General features: G+C 31.9%; 1 protein-coding gene across 5 annotated transcripts in view; it reads right to left on the bottom strand.

Annotated features, from left to right (window-relative positions):
• NFIB (nuclear factor I B) overlaps window positions 1-16,634 on the bottom strand; it is a 267,392-nt gene that overhangs the window by 28,601 nt on the left and 222,157 nt on the right. For 2 of the 5 annotated variants that reach the window (XM_023497947.2, XM_031947144.1), the window contains exons 8-10: window positions 12,732-12,910; window positions 8,355-8,520; window positions 4,734-4,816 (exon numbers count right to left, since the gene is read on the bottom strand). In XM_023497947.2, the coding sequence (XP_023353715.1) occupies window positions 4,734-4,816; window positions 8,355-8,520; window positions 12,732-12,910 (428 nt within the window). The remainder of the gene's footprint in view (window positions 1-4,733; window positions 4,817-8,354; window positions 8,521-12,731; window positions 12,911-16,634) is intronic. The other 3 variants (XM_031947108.1, XM_031947195.1, XM_031947253.1) reach the window with 2 other exon arrangements.

Below are 16,634 nucleotides of genomic sequence, written 5' to 3'. Positions count from 1 at the left end.
ATAATACTACCTATTCAAGTAGTTTTAAAACTCCAAGCTCTTCCTTGCTTCCTCCCAGTTTAGAGTGGTCATTTGTGTTTACATTTTCCACAATAAATGGCATAAGGGGATTTCCACTAAGAATTTAACAACTAAGTGATGCATCTAAAAAAATCAACTTCCTATTTATCCTGTTTCTGAAAAAGGATGCATTTTGTGGATAGGAAATTGCAACTTCAATGAAAAGAACTTTTATTTTTGGTTTATTTCAAGAATATATCTGACTGTTTTGCAACAATTTCTTTGTAAGTTAGCCCAGTGAAAGAGATCATAGCACTTAATCATCATGCATCAAATGTATCATGCCCAAACCCAAGCACTAGTGAAATCCATGCAATTATGATAAGAGATGCAAGGATCTTAAATGAGCAATAGCCCCTCAGCCATTAATTATAATATTAGATAGCACACACAGTTATAAGAAGAATATCTGAGAAAACTAATATGTTTTCATACTAAAGTTTACTTTGTTTTATTTTTTCATTTCATGGAAGTCAAAAGTGACTTCACATATACTCTATCCAAAAGCTCAAAGCTATATTGAAAATTAAATAAATGTTTTCTGATATTTTGGAGAAGTGACTTTTTATTTTTAATAAGAAGCTTCTTTACTTCAGTGTCTTTAATTCTAACTTATAATAATATAAAATATATCTATGTTTCCCCCACCCCAAGATTGGGGAAGACTAATATTAAGAATTTATGATTAAATAATGATTTGAGACTTAAAAATTAATGTAGATAACCAAGTTTGCTAGATGAATTTTTATGATGTCACTAAAAAGTCTACAATGTAAAAGATTTAAGGCCTACATTTAGCAGATTCATTAAGAAGTAGACCGGTTTCATAAATGGTCACATTCATTTATGTGACTTCTCTCAAATTATCCATTAACACTATTTTAGTTGAATTGTACTCTAAGATGATTACTTTATTTTGAATATACCATTTTGCTATTTCATTCCCCTTTACTTAGGGAATCATTATTGGGAGAATAATGTTTCTCCATGCTAAAATTAACAGAATGTGCTCATGAACTATTTAAGGAAGAGAGGAAAAGGAACGCGTTGCCAAACTGATTTGAAGTCAGAGACAGTAGATCTTCCACTCTTCCAGAAAACTCCCAAACCATAAAAAGACATTTCTTAGCAGAGACTAAAAGAGTTCAGTTTGCAAAAGCAGTATCCATTAGTTCTTCAAGCCACCACACCATCTTCCAAAAGGAAAGTTAAGAAGAAAACAGTTCCAATTGAAATTCTCATTGAAAGATTTGATTTAAACCAAGGCTTAATAGAAAACACATTAAATTAAGCAATGACCCTAGAGACAGACTGGTTCCAATACTTAACAGTCAAATACTTGTTAAAAGATGAAGAAAAACTTTATAGAAGAGTTCTAATCAACTTGCCATTAGCTATCTTTTACATTTAAATGGAACAAATCACTTTTAATAGCAAATTGCTAACATATTTATATACATATGCATCTGTGTAAGCATTTTTACTAATTATGTGACTTTTTCTTTAGACTGAAATCAAATTACATATTTATAATGAAATTGGTGATTTTTTTTTTCTAGCTTGTAAATACCTGGCATTTTAAGGCCATTAGCTATCAACGTCAATTGGCAATGACCATTGTAAGAGAATTTTCACTGACTTGTAATTAATGTATGTGTGCCTATCAAGGTAAAAAGCTAACATCTTTAAGAGCATATTTTTCAACTATTTAAATATGAAAATGTAAGTATATTACTCTTACTGGTGATATATGCTCGCATTTAGTGTTAGATGTGGTGTTTCCTATCTCAATTCGAGAATCCCAGACATTCTGGGTGTTAAAAATTGATATAGTTCTGCCTAACTATAATTGTCTGTAAAGATTATTTATAAGAGAGTCACAAGTATCCAACCAACTTAAATTTATTGTTAACCATAATTTATGTAGGCTACATTATAGTTTTTTTTTTAGGTAAAAATAGAGCACTCAATAATATGCGTCAATACTTTTCATAACCTTAAAGGATAAATCTTCATCAAGCCCCCTGCAATGAAGTAAAGAATGTACCTGTGACAATATTTATTCTTAAGGGGTCAATGTATATTAAAGGGTATGGTGAATGTTTAAAAGACCTCTCTGAGACTAAAACCACTGGCTCTCTAATTTTGAATTTTTCCTAGCTAATATAAAATGATTGATTGCCTTTATTTCATGTACCCCTTGATTTTCTTTTTCATTCATCATGATGTGCTTTACACCAAATGCATTTAGAACCTGCTGTTAGAAGAGCGTTTTTTTTTTTTAAATCTTTGTAAAGTAATGAAAGAACATAGTAAATCAATCTCATTTCTGCTGTAGGAAAAAAAATAACCTTTATTCTATTAAATCATTTAAAGTATTTCTTTTTTTTCCATATTAAATAATAAACATTGCAAGTTCATCTCTAAGACTTTTAAAAGTTAAAAGATTAAAAATAAGGCCTAATTAGTTAGAGCCTTTTTTAAACATACACTTATAAATAATATAAAGAAGCTCATTTTCTACATGCTTATGAATTTTCATGAATTTAGTTTCTGAAATGCTTGCAACAGCACCAAATTTTTCCTATTACATGGACATAAAATGATCTATATGCTATTTTAAATTAAACTGAATACATTATAGAGATGAAACTCACATAGTCTCCCTTTAAAGTACTACGTCCACCATCATATGAGGGAAACCAATAACATTTAACTAAACTAAATATTATCCATATTGTAAATCCTTAATTTTAGTATGCTCACTCAATGTGAGTAGTCTGTGATGAAAATATGTTTTGAAGATCAATAATTAAGGCTAAATATTTCACAGTAAAATGGTGAGTTTCTGCAGCTTGGTGATATTCTAATAAATAATGCCTAAATTCTTCTAATTTATCCTGAAGAGATGAGAAAAGAGAATATCTTGAAGATTAATTGAGGACTGGTTATCTGATCACAATCATGTCAAACTCCAATATGAATCAAAGGTAATAAACACAGCCAACAAGGAAACTGAGGAAATTAGGTTGGCATGTGAATAACTTATAATTCTAAATACATTGAATTGGTATAACAAAGTTCTAAATATGCTTGGGAGCAAAAGTTGAAACTGTGGAGGCACTCTATTATGAATTCCAAAAATTAACTGCAAATAAAGAATGCAAATCCCATGACAAAAGTATTTCTGAAAATATGTGAAGTGATTTTGAAAAGAACAAGTTTTTAAATCTATAAACCCTGCATATGTTTAAAAATACAATGAACACATACATTTGTCAAATAGAACCATATTATAGTAATTATAACACATTTCATATTACAGCAATTTTAGAGGTGAAAAAAAGCAACATACCAGAGAATTATGCTGAAAAGCCAATGGCTGACAAAACCACTAATTATTATTTGGTATTTTCATAACTGTGTACAGATGTTTTCATTTAGTTCTCACTGTTTTTTTTTCTTTCAAACTGGCAAAACGTCAAATATCTTGAATAAACTCTCATCTTTATTATTTTCTCTGAACTCTGCATGTGGTGACCTTTAATATATACAGTCTGCCACCTTGGCCTTCAACTGTACAGGACTAGAGAATTCCATATGTAACACAGTTTAACTAGGTCAGAACAAGTATAGATAATGAAGGCCTAGTTGAAAATATAGTTGGCATGAGCACCAAATCATTCATGTGCTTATGTGTGTGTTTGTGTGTATATACACATTTACACACAGAGAGATGTGTTCAAGAAAGTTAAAAGCATTTATCTTTCAGAGACATTCTGAAATATTCCACTTTTCCCCTAATAATATATCAAATGCTATCAATGTCAAACTGTTTTGCTATCAACATTTGAGAGCAACAAACACAAACATCATATAGTTAAATTCTAACTTGTTTGATTTTTATTTCTGTTACATTATAACTAGGCAAAGTGTGATTTCTGTATTTATATGGCCCATGCTTTTGACTGTGGCTAATTTGTTTATAAGCCACCATTAATCCTGGCTGTATATTTTCACAGTTTGGGTAAACACTTCATTTGCATTAAATTTACAGCATTAATGAGATGCGAAATTTAAAATGCTACTTGAAACATAAATGATGTAAAAAAAGCAGAACAGGGGAAAAACGTGTTTTTATCACGTCTCAAATCAGAAAACCAATTTAAACTTATTAAAATAGGAACGAAGATGTACTATACTGAAAATTTGGTTTCATAGCTCATCTTTTGCAAATAAAGTATAAAAATGAAAACTTTAACATCTGTAAAATATGAATAACTCAAAATTTGTACTGCTTATGCTCTAATTGTCTTTGAAATAATTTTAACATGTTTGTTTTCTGAATGCGTTAAGCAAATATGAATTTGGCCAAGACAATTTACTTAACCTGAACAAACCACTACAAATTATTGATCCAATATATTCCAAACATGGAAACAGATCATGTGCCAGTATAAGGAATTTTGTTTAGAAGTATGAAACAAAAAAAAAAAAAAAAAAGGAGAAAGCATTTTGGAATATGAAGTAATATTTTTTTGTCTTAGTCTTCCCATGAAAAATATTAAATGCAGCAGAATCCCATTCTGATCCCAGATTTGAGTGGCAGCATGTAAAAAGGTATTGTTGCAAAAGCTTGGCTATATCATTACACCTATGTGAAACTTGCCCACCTGTTGCTGGTGTAGGAAGGATGGGTCTCTTGGGCTTAGTCCCACATATCGATTGGCTTGAGATGTGCCTGAGGCTGTGTAGGCTGATTAAGGAAGAACAAAAACAAAGATAAAAATCGTGAACTATCAGAAAGAACACCCTGTCCATGTATAAGAAACCCAGACAAGTGGGATTTGTAATTTAAAAAAAAAAGGTGCCTCTATGTTTCTCTTAGTTTGACTTTGCTTTAACAACCAGTAGAAGAGAAATGATGATTCAAATCAACTGACCATTAAAAAAAAAAAAAATCCATTCCAGGAAGACAAACTCTATTGTTTGTTGTGAGCTCTCTTCTTCATTTGGGTATACTCCTCAGGAAATGATTCATTATCCTAACTAAAAATGTTTTACCTGCAATTGTGTTCTGTGGTACTAAAACATGTAAAAATGACTATGCATCTTTCAGGAAAAAATGAAAGCTTTTAGTAATGGGATTTAAGCATGATGGGCTTGAAGACATGGCATGAGAAGCTTTTCTTTAAAGGAAAAGGGAATCTGATTGCTATAATTACATACATGAAGAAGGGAATTAACTTTTATTGTGCCAGATTGTATGAAACAGCTCAATACATCACACAAAAATCATCAGAATTTTTAAATGCAATTTGACTTTAAGTAATTTTAATGTAATTACTTTCCATAGCCTCTTCAGGACAAAAGTCAATTTCTTGAAGCTTTCCCAGGAAGGAAAGTTTGTGGCACTTTTTTTTTTTTTAAGGTAGGACCCATAGACATTTAATGTACATATTGACTACTAAGAAAAAATTCCCAAATTTATACTTAGAATAATGTCTTACCTGAATTGGTTGTATTGCATATATTTCTCTCTAAATATTTATAGTATAGAATGAACATATTGCAGCCAATTTTCCCTTTTTCTTAAAGTTTTTTTTAGGCTCTCAGGGTGAAAAATATGAATGTATCTTAATATTCCTAGCACTGAGCAACTATATTTTTCGATGTCAGAATTAACACAATAAGGAAATATTTTTATTATCGTAACTGTTACATAATGATTCATAGTTAAAAGGTTTTAATCAAAGATAATTTATTTTCAATATAGTTATTTAAATTTTTTAAATTGAAACATTTTATTTTTCACAATTGAATTTTTATTAACGATTGATTTAGGGACTAAATTCTATTTTTTATAATATCTATATATTTATAATAATATTTATGGTTAAAATTTAATAGAATCAACAGAATCAGAGAGATGCCATGGATTAGAGGATAGGGTACTAATCTTAGAGCTTTCCTCTATCACATATTGGTTTTGACACCCTGATCAAGTCACTTAACATTGCTTCAGGTAACTCATTAATATTTAACTTACAGAGAAGATTCTAGCCTGCATCAGAAGAAGGAACTTCCTCATTCAGGAGTTACCTACATTTATGAATTTAGAGATCTGATATCTATCCCTGTCAGAATCAAATCACATCACATGAATTCATAATGTTTCCTGATAAAATAAGTTAAACAACAGGGGGATTTCCTATCCTGAAGATACCATCAATATACTTTTGGATAGTTTTTATTCTTCTCCTTAATATTCAGAAAGAACTCTTCATAAATACCTTATTTTCAGTAACTTTGCTAATGTTATTATCAATGAAATAATTCATTTCTATGTAGGCATTGGATTTTGGAAACAAAGAATTATAAAGGTTTTGTTTAAAGAAACAAAAACACATATAAGTTTTTCTTTTTAATGGCAAGGAATAGAAAGATACAGACATTTTTATAGGACCAAGAAAGCCCTGAATCACAGCATAGTCAATTCAATATTTTTTTTTTTGCCATTTTAATGGCTGATTCAGATGACCTCATGGTCAGCAGTCACATGGACAATGTGAACTAAACTAATCATCAATACAGCTGAAAACAAAACAACAAAAGTAACCATTTATATCTCATTTGGTTATAACCTATAAACAAGACTTAAATGACAACTGTTAAGTAACTATGAATGATGGAATATACTAGTTTGGGGCAAAAGTTTCTGGCATCATGTATTTAGGCATTAGTTCCTTGATACCATCACTATTATTATGCATAACTTTTAAAGGTCTCCTTGAACTTATATTTCATATGCCTCTGTTGTGAATGTAGATTCTATAGAATAGATATTAAAGAAATGTGCATTTAAAAATTTAAGTCCTGTTGCTTTAATAAATATAATTTTTGTAACTAACTTTGGCTACGTAAGAAATTATATCCAAGTCTTACTAGACCCCCTTCACTGTTTACACTTCTGGAAGTACTCACTAATGTAGGACCTGTACAACAAATAGGTCGATCAACATTAATGATTTTCCAAATATAGCACAATATTGTTCACTATCTACTCTAGGGTCCTGTTGTTCAGAGAGACAAAATTTAAATCATATGTATGTTTGAGGTGCTCCTTTAAAATCCTACAGCTTGCTACAAAAAAAAAAAAAAAAAAAAAAAAAAAAAAAAAAACTTCCACCATTGTCAATACAGAAAAGAGACAAATGATGCCTTTTCAAACGATGTCCTTTTATCTCATCTGGAATGAGGGCCAGTAGTGTAATGATTTCTCTGCATTTTCATGTAGAAATTACCACAGCATTGGGATTAGCTGATTAGGGGTAAAAAAGATAGTCCTTGAAATTAAGGAAAATATGCAGTTACAGGAGAGTACATTCATAACTTTTGCTTGAAAGATAGAATCCTCTCTGATTCCTACAACACTGACTATAAACTCCATATTACTGCAGTATTAGTGTTCTAGATGGAACGAGCTAAAAATGAGCTTGCTGACTATTTCTGAGTTAATCATATGGAAAAATAAAACAAGCATGTGGTCATAAAATTTATGAGTTACATAAATTTAGTAACTATATTTTTTGTCATTTCAAAAGCCAAAGTCATGCTAAACAATATGGTGTTTGATGTACCATGATAGGCAATCAAAGGGTTAAAAAGCAAACAAAACAAAACAAAAAGACAGATAATGAAAGTGTAGGTAGCCTAATACAAGGGTGTACCTAATACAATGGATGTAAATTCATTTTCCTGTTCTCAACATTGGGTGTGGGTTGGGTTTTTTTCCTAAAAGTAACTATGCTCTTGTTGTATAAACATGCAATTTGCTTACAGTGGCACTGACTCAGTCTGCTTTAGTGAAGGGATTTAATTTCTCTAGGAAAGCTCACTGAGTAGCAATGATCTAACTTCTTAGGGGTGAAAAAAAAACCTTCTAGGCTGAGTTATGATACTTAGTGCTAGTTCAATGTTCACCTTGAACCAACAGGCATGTTTTACTATAGTTTTTTTTTTTTCTTCTACTAGATACTTTCTCAAAGAAATATGCTTCTCCCCATTAAAAACTGGATAAGATGTCACAATGATGGTTCACATGACATGAGGTACTGCCTAAAATTTGCTAAGGGAGAGCAATTATGGCCAAATCACAAGCCTGTTAGTTCCACAAATGAGAAACCTCCATCTGATCAGGTAACTGGAAAAATTGCCTTGTTTTCCACCTTGGATTGGAAATCCAATTGAACCTTCTTCGATGGACATTTCTCATTTCCTACAGAAATACTTACTGGTTGCTGTAGGTGAAGCTGCCTCACCTTCAGTGGATGTAGTGATGGGTTTAGTATCTGTCATGGTCAGGGTCACAGGTCGCACTGCACTGTGATGGGGAGAGGGTGCCAAAACTGGAGTGAAATGGCCGGGCACTTTCCCTACTACTTGACCACTGCTGTTGGGCTACAAAACAAAAACAGAACACGCCGCATGAAATAATCCAGCCTGTCTAATTTATAAGTCCATTTAGCACACTCTTCCTTCATGGACCCTGCTTACTGTGTGGAACAGCCATAGAGGCTCCTTGCTCAAGTTAAGAGTTAAGCACCTAATAAGTGGTTAGTAGTAATAAGCAGCAGTAGCACTTAAGAGAAGGTTTTCATCTTCAAAGCTCTTTATATACATTAATCTTTACAGCACCCTGGAGAGGCAGGTAGACATCATTATTCTCATTTACCAAGACAAAACTCAAGTGAAGCTTAAATTATTTGCCCAAAGACAAAATGGAAGTTAGCATCAGAGCTAGAACTAGAACCCAGAACTCTTACTCTGAGGCCTGGGCTCATCAAAATGAGTTTGAATTTGATCTTCTGAATGAAATTTGCAACAAGTTCTTTTCAGATTCAGATGCTAATTACCTAAATATTGATGGGAATATCTCATTGATACAAAGGCTCCACTCCAAAGAACACAGTTTCTATGAGGTTTTCCTTATGCTCATTAATACAAACATTCATCTCCACAAATAATACACAATCTCTAAAACACATTTGAGGTGCTATTGGGATGTCCTAATATAAGAATAGAAAACGAGGCGCAGGACTTCCATAGTAGACTTTTGTGAAAGAAGTCAAAATGCCTGGTCTGGTCTACAAAAATGATGCTACAATACCGAAACGGGTCTGGCCTATAATCCACAAAAGAATGAAACTAAAAAATGTTGCAGTAAAGAGAAGAAAATCAACTATACTACATATTATTTGGTTTGTTCTTATATTGATGTGTGTGGATATTTACACAAAACATTCATTAACATTTGTGGGAATTACCCAAGTAAATCCCCTGTGCTGTGATAGAATAGATATCATTATGTGTGCTTTAGCCCCTGGGTACAAAAATAGTTTCCTTGTTAGGAGGCAAAATCCTAAGGGACACACTGATATACTATAATACCAGAACATGTTTTTCTGGATAGAGAATGCTATTTTTGTTCCTACCCAAGATAGAATTCTCTACTGCATTAAATCCCTAACAATTTTATAGGACTATTCTCCAAAAACACTTAACTTTTCTAATCCAAACTTATCAAAAGAAAGAGGCAATCCTTATTAGCAGACCTATCTAACTACATGTATAGATATTTTGTCTTTGAAAAAAAGATGAAAAATCTAATAATATTCAAACATTTTCACTTTTAGCCATAGCTAAGTCTTAAGTTAGGCTCTTCACCTGTTGTATCATTTTTCCCTTGAAAATACAAGGTACTTGAACATCCTGATTGTTCATCACATATAATTTGAAGTAGTTAACATTATATCAGGAAAATAACCTATCGTATTCCCCTGTGGAAACCTATGGGAGAACTATACCTTTAAACTAATTTTCCTTAAAATATTCCAGTGAATAGCAAGACTGTCTCACTACAATCAGTACAGTGGTAATGTAATTAATCTCAAAATTGCTGTGGGGAGTACATGGAATCTCTGTTGCTTATCTTAACAATCTAAATTTATATATTATTGAAGCATGTTGGGGAGGAATTCAGTAACCATTCTTTTGATTCCGCTTATTCTAGGAACATTAACTAAGTAGCCATTCTTTTGATTTCTAAAGAAAAATTGGACTGATATCAGGAGATTTCTTTTGCAAAACCAAGTAAGATTTTTAAGTTTGAGCAGAAAAAAAATAGATGAAATATTCCTAATAGATCTTCATAGTTCACTAAATTCATGTTTTCAACCAAAAAAGCAAAAATCATTGGGTTTAAAAGCCCACCATTATGTGACCAACTTTTTCTAGCAAATGAACATGTCAGTGAATTGCTTTACATTTTCACCTTAACAATAATAACAACTCAGAAATATGTTTGTTATTTTTATCCCTGCTGTGGGGTTCTATGAACAAAGTTGTTCTGTATGCAGTAATCAAAGACCCAGTCCCTTGTGTTCAATAACACCTACCTGGAGAGTGACAATAATGTCAAGGAAATGCTGCGACAGACTATGGCAGTACAGTGCTCCATACTGCAAAGCTTTCCCCACTGGAACTGAATCACGTTCCAAGTTCAGTGACACACATTTACCTAATTTAAAGTTTACAAAAAGTGACAAAAAAATAAATCTAAGCCAAGACAGGCAATGATATTCCATATTTTAGGGTCCATAGGAACGAGAAATACTGTTGTTTTCTGCTAGTTTAAAAGGATGAAGCTATACCACAAAACTTTTATCTTCTAAGGATGCTAAAAGATGAACCTTCTTATTGTTGCTGCTAAAAAGAGAGTTGACTCCTCTCAGGAGAGAGTTGACACAGCATTTTGAAGGGATTATCCTGCTCAGTACATTGGTTTCATTACACAGTACTAAAACCCTGAGAAAGCATTAAAAAAAAAAAAAAAAAAAAAAAACTGAGACAAGAGAGTAAGATACTTCTCTTAGAAGCTAGATAGATCTTTACCTTGAAAATGGAAAGAAAAACAGGGAACAATATAGGCAGATCTAATAGCCTAATCTGCCCTCTTAACATATAAAAAAATTGAAATGTAAGTAAAACAAGCACTGAATAATTAAAGAAATGCATAACACTAAGGGCCTGATTTTAATTTGCATAATTTTTCCCTTAATAGTGCCTAATTAAGACATCAGTTTTTAAAAAAAAAAAAAAATCCAATGGAACTCTAAGATTTTCCACACTGAATTAACATTAAGGACTTTTAATGGATGTCTTAATTAGACTTTGTTATTCATGGAAATTTTACACAAATTAAAATCAGGCCCTGTGTGCACTGTTCCCAGCTGAGTCTCAGCAAAATGCTCTGTGGAACTGAAAGACTTTTAAATCCATGCTTTGACAGCAAATTGTAGTCTTAAACTGATATACCACAATCCCACGCTTTTTCTTAATTAGCATCAATATTATATCCAATAAAAAATAATATATCACTTGAAATTTTTTCACCTAAAACTGAAATTGAAAATTTATCTTCAAATTTAGATTTCAAAAACTATGCAACTAGTCCACAGGGTCCAATAATCACTGAGTTTTTAAATAGCCCAAAGGAAGATTCATTTGTTGGTATTCACAACACAACTTTCAGTCAAGCCTACAAGTTTTTTCTCTGAGCAAATGAAAAATTGATGTTTCCCCTTACTTCTTGTGTTTACGTTAAATTGATTTCCTTTAGATTTTTTTAAATCTAAAAACTTATACCTTACCTTTTATTATCATTATAACAACAGAATTAACACAAAAACTCCTATATCTCAGCAAATTTGGTGAAAAGTGCCATGTAGAGTTGACAAAAAAAAAAAAAAATCCTGAAGAATGATGGGAAAATCAGATACCATATCATACAAATTACATTACATTCACACTGGAAATATTACCATTATTGACAAACAGCTTTGACTGAAAGTCTGTCCTACAGAAGAAATCGCATAGCATTATTTGTTGCTCATTTGATTGCAGAAAAACAAAAAACATGGAAACAAACAAACAAAAACCTTTCATACATCAGAGCCCTAACCTATGACTGCCATCTAAAAATATACGTGGTTTTAGGCAGATATGCATCTGATAAGGTAGAAATGCATTTGAACCACTATATCTGTAGCAAATTCCTAAAGTTACTATTAAACGTTTACAAAAGAATAAGTTTGTAACTGTGTAACCCATTATTAAGTACAGTTATGTCTGTGTGAAGAATTAAGTATCCTTCAAACACGATAAATGTTTATAACATGAAAGCTTATTTGAATTCCTAATAGCCTGTCTATAAATGTAACTATTCTTTTTGTATATTTATTTTAAAATATACCTTACTATTCCCTGCCTTTGTGTCATGTATCAGACATTTCAAAACTATGAACTGTTTCAAGCTTTTTTTTTTTTTTTTGCTAATCTAGTCCCCTAAACTTTTCAAACAATAAAAATAAGAGACATTAAACAAGTTTACATGAAATTTTCACCTGTAAAGAAATCCTCTTATTGTCACTCAACCAAATTCAAGACGAACCTTCCTAAGTTTAAAGTTCAAAAGTTAATACTATGACAATAATTATTCTACTACCCTAATTAAGCATCACAGTATATAGACAAGGGAGTATGGCAATATCTGCTTCACTATAATATAGTGTTCTCAAGACATTTCTCTGGCTCACCCCCATCCTCTTTACCTGGCTTGTCTGTGGACTAGATGGGTCATAAGAAGGTACATAATTCTTCAGAGTATCCTGAGGATTCAGGTGAGGAGGATATCTGATTGTTGGATGAGAAAAGTAGCTTGTCGGGGCTGGAGGAAGGATAGCTTGTGCTGGGAATGGCAATGGTGATGGTGACGTTCTGGTTGAGATGACTGGAGAAAGAAAATTAAAATTTAGTTAAGCTTTAACTTTCTGGACTTTGTAGTTCCTATTCTTAAATATAAAGTCATTCTACAGAGTGATGGATGATTCAAGCAAAATAATCTTAAAATATTTGCCACTCAGTTCTTTTTTTTGTTTGATCCCAGCCAATCTGACTCTTCTTCCTTTCCCTTCTCTACTTCCTCTTCCTCTTCTTGCTGTCTCTGTGTCTCTGGAGGTCTCTGTCTTCTCTGCTGTCCGTAGGTCTCTTGTTTTTTCTCTATCTTTCTTTTTCTCTATGTCTCTCTGTCTCTGATTCTGTGTGTCCAAGTGTTTTTATTTTTCTGTCTCTATGTTCTTTCTCCTCACCCCCCAAACTAACAATTCTACAGATTAAAAAATAAATAAATAAATAAAACCTTTTCATTTCTTATGGGTTATGCCATTGCTTGACATCATGTTTCTTTAAACAAAGCAGTGATTTCCCAGCAGAGCAGATACTTGCCTTTGCCTCATGAATTTTGATCAATTGAAAACATTGTAAGGACAAAAAGGACTCACAAAATTTTCACTAAGATTCATAATGGAAACAAATCTCACTATAAGTAAATGTAGTGAATTTTTCCTTACTATGTAATCCTGTACCTGCCTATGGATGTGGAAAGGGGAAGCCAATAATTACGAAGCAATAATGGCAAGAATAATTAGTTGACCATTGTGTAAATGCTAATGAATGTTCAACCTCAGGGCCTGGGAAAACCTTCTTCCAAATGAAAATATTTCTTTCAAAACAAAAAGGAATCTCTCCTTTACATATTTTCTCTATACTCTTTTTATTTGCTTCCTTCCAAAGTCTCTCTGAGACCAATACATGAAGGATCTCATTGATAATGCAACATTAAACAGGCAACATGAAATGAAAGCTTAAAGCTTACATAGCCATATTAACTTGCCCAGTTTCCTAACATATAATTTATAATGCTTATTAAGCAGAAAACATTCATATAATTTATGATTACAATTAAAATGAATATAGCATGTTCATATGGATTACTTCAGTAAAATTTTTAACACAGATATGAGATTTACCACTTAAATTTCTATTAATATATATCTTTTAAAATAAAGAAGTAACTTACTATACTATAAATATCTCTATAATACAGGGGTAATAGTAATATAAGCAAAATATAAATATAATTTTATGCACATTAAGTATATATTAAATAACTTCTTTTTGTTTACCATTTTTCCAAGATGCTAAGTTTTAAATTTAAAATATCGAACACCAATTCTGAACCAAATTACCTACCAACAGAAGATATATTCTTCATTCCTCAGCTAAAAGACATACAGCATGACTTAACAAAAACTTTCTAAATATACACCTTTCAAATATAGCATTTGTTTCCCCCAAAAGAAGAATTTTTCATAACATACAAGAATATTCAGCAAGGAAAATGCAGAATAAACTCAATTATAAATAGGTTTCCTTCTTTGAGTTCAATCAGATTTAGGAATGGCTTTTAAAATAAAACCCCACAAATGAGATTTCCTCCCTTACCCCCATCTAGATACAAGAATTGAGCAAAGGCCAGAAGAAACACATTGAAAAAGACAGAATGCTTGCAAGAAACTTGGTTTTCAAATCTCACTTCCAATACTTGTTATACTGTTTGATCAATTAAGGACAAGACCCTTAATCAAATATAACACAATAAAGCTTACTATCCAATACAAAAAATAATGGGATTTTGAGATAGAAGGAAGCTTAAAAATAACCAGGGCTAACCTCTCCATTTTACAGATGAGGAAACCAAAGTCCATAAAGCTAATATGGCATACTCAAAAGCACTACATAGTTATGTAGTAGTATACACCCAGATTCTGCTATTCCAAATACAATTTTCTTTTTTTTCTCTTAGACCACATTTTTAGAGTTTTAAGGAAATTATTGGTATAACTCTTAAAGTACAATGTGTGTGAATTGCAATTTATGATTAATATTGTTGAATATCAACTCCCAATGTCAGTGATAATCAATATCCTTAAGTATTTAATTATAATAACAAATAAATACATCCTGCATTGATTTTGTCCAAAATTACAAAGATGGCACTAAACTAATCACAGTGGTACACAGGGTTTGAATTGTTTTTCCGACTGTGGTGAAGTATTTTTATTAAGCAACCACATTCTCTTAACAGCACCCCTGTGTTGTTAACAATAAGCAGACATCTGGTCAGATTTAGGGGGGCAGGTATGGTGAGAGACTGTCCTTGTTTTCTTCAACTATGCTCAAGTTGGCCTAACCTGAGGTCATTTTTCAGATAAGATCTCAAACTTTCTCTACATAAAAATATTTCTTTCAAAACTACTCGAAAGTAAATATATCTATTATTGTTTTCTTACACAGAACTTATTTAAGTTCTTTTAAGAAAATGGCAAAGCAACATAGAGAAAAAGTAAAAAGTTTTTTTGCCTTATTAGAAACACATTTATTACAGAGGAAAGCTATGCCTAGATTTTCTAAGTCTCTGTACAGGCTCTAGAAGGTCTCATCAAGCTGTATGAGATTCTAGTAGGATATTAGTGATAATAGTGCATATCTATCACCTTATGACCAGCTGAACATAGAGATTATTCTCCAGAGGGATGACTAGCAGCAAGGGTTGATTTTTTTTTTTTGCCATAGCATTTCATAAATAATGTCTATTAACTTGCAAATAAGTTTAGAAGTTTTACTAGAGAGAGTGACTTGAGATAAAGAAAGTCATGGATGTCATTGGTAGTGCAGCTAGGTAGTGCCACAGTTAGAAAAGCAGATGTGAAGTCAAGAAGAGCTAACTTCAAATTCAGCCTCAGAAACTTAATTAAGCCATTTGAACCTAGTCAAGTCCCTTAACTTCTGTTTGCCTTGTTTTCCTCAATTGTAAAATAACACCTATCTCCTGGAGTTTCTGTGAGGATAAAATAAGATAATGTTTGTAAAGTGCTTTGCAAACCTTAAAGCTCTGTATAAATGCTGGCTAACATTAGTTGTACTAAGTATTGAGTAAGTATCAGTATAAGACATATATGGACACATCTATCTTTGTTTCTCATCTTTGAAAATACCTACTCTCAGGAAAGTTACTCTGGAATAAAAGCCATGACAATAACCAACCTTAAATATGCCCCAGCTCAGAGCCTTGCAACTGTATTTTCCTCTTGATTTATAAGTTTAATTTTGTTAACATTATTGATCAATTAGTATAAATCTATGTTAGCATTGTCTGCAATGCTACATACATGCCACATGTTTATATGTATGTACATGCATCTCTCTCTGTATCTATCTTTGTCTCTCTGTGTGAATGGATGTGTGTATAAATACATATAATATATAATCTCTGGCTGGTACATAATTCTCAACTATAATTTCCTTCATTTTTAGATAATGTAAGTTCTCTCTCTTTTTTTAAGCCTAGGAAGAAGTTGAAAACAACTTGACATTAACCAGTAGATTTTCACATATCTCAAACTAAATGTTGCATATTGACATTTGTAAAGTCCATTGTAAATTTCACTGCTTCTAAGGACCTGTAATTTCATAGTTCTGAAGTTCATCTATCAACTCAGAATACAACCCTCTTTATAGCTTAGTGGATAAATCATGAAAATTATTGTGGCAAATGAAATAAAAATCACCAGTAATCAACTTGATGATAAGACTCTACAAATTTAGGTTAGTCC

Source organism: Sarcophilus harrisii, chromosome 1 (assembly GCF_902635505.1).
Source record: "Sarcophilus harrisii chromosome 1, mSarHar1.11, whole genome shotgun sequence".
NCBI classification, from domain to species: domain Eukaryota; kingdom Metazoa; phylum Chordata; class Mammalia; order Dasyuromorphia; family Dasyuridae; genus Sarcophilus; species Sarcophilus harrisii.
This window is presented reverse-complemented; position numbering and strand designations above follow the sequence as displayed.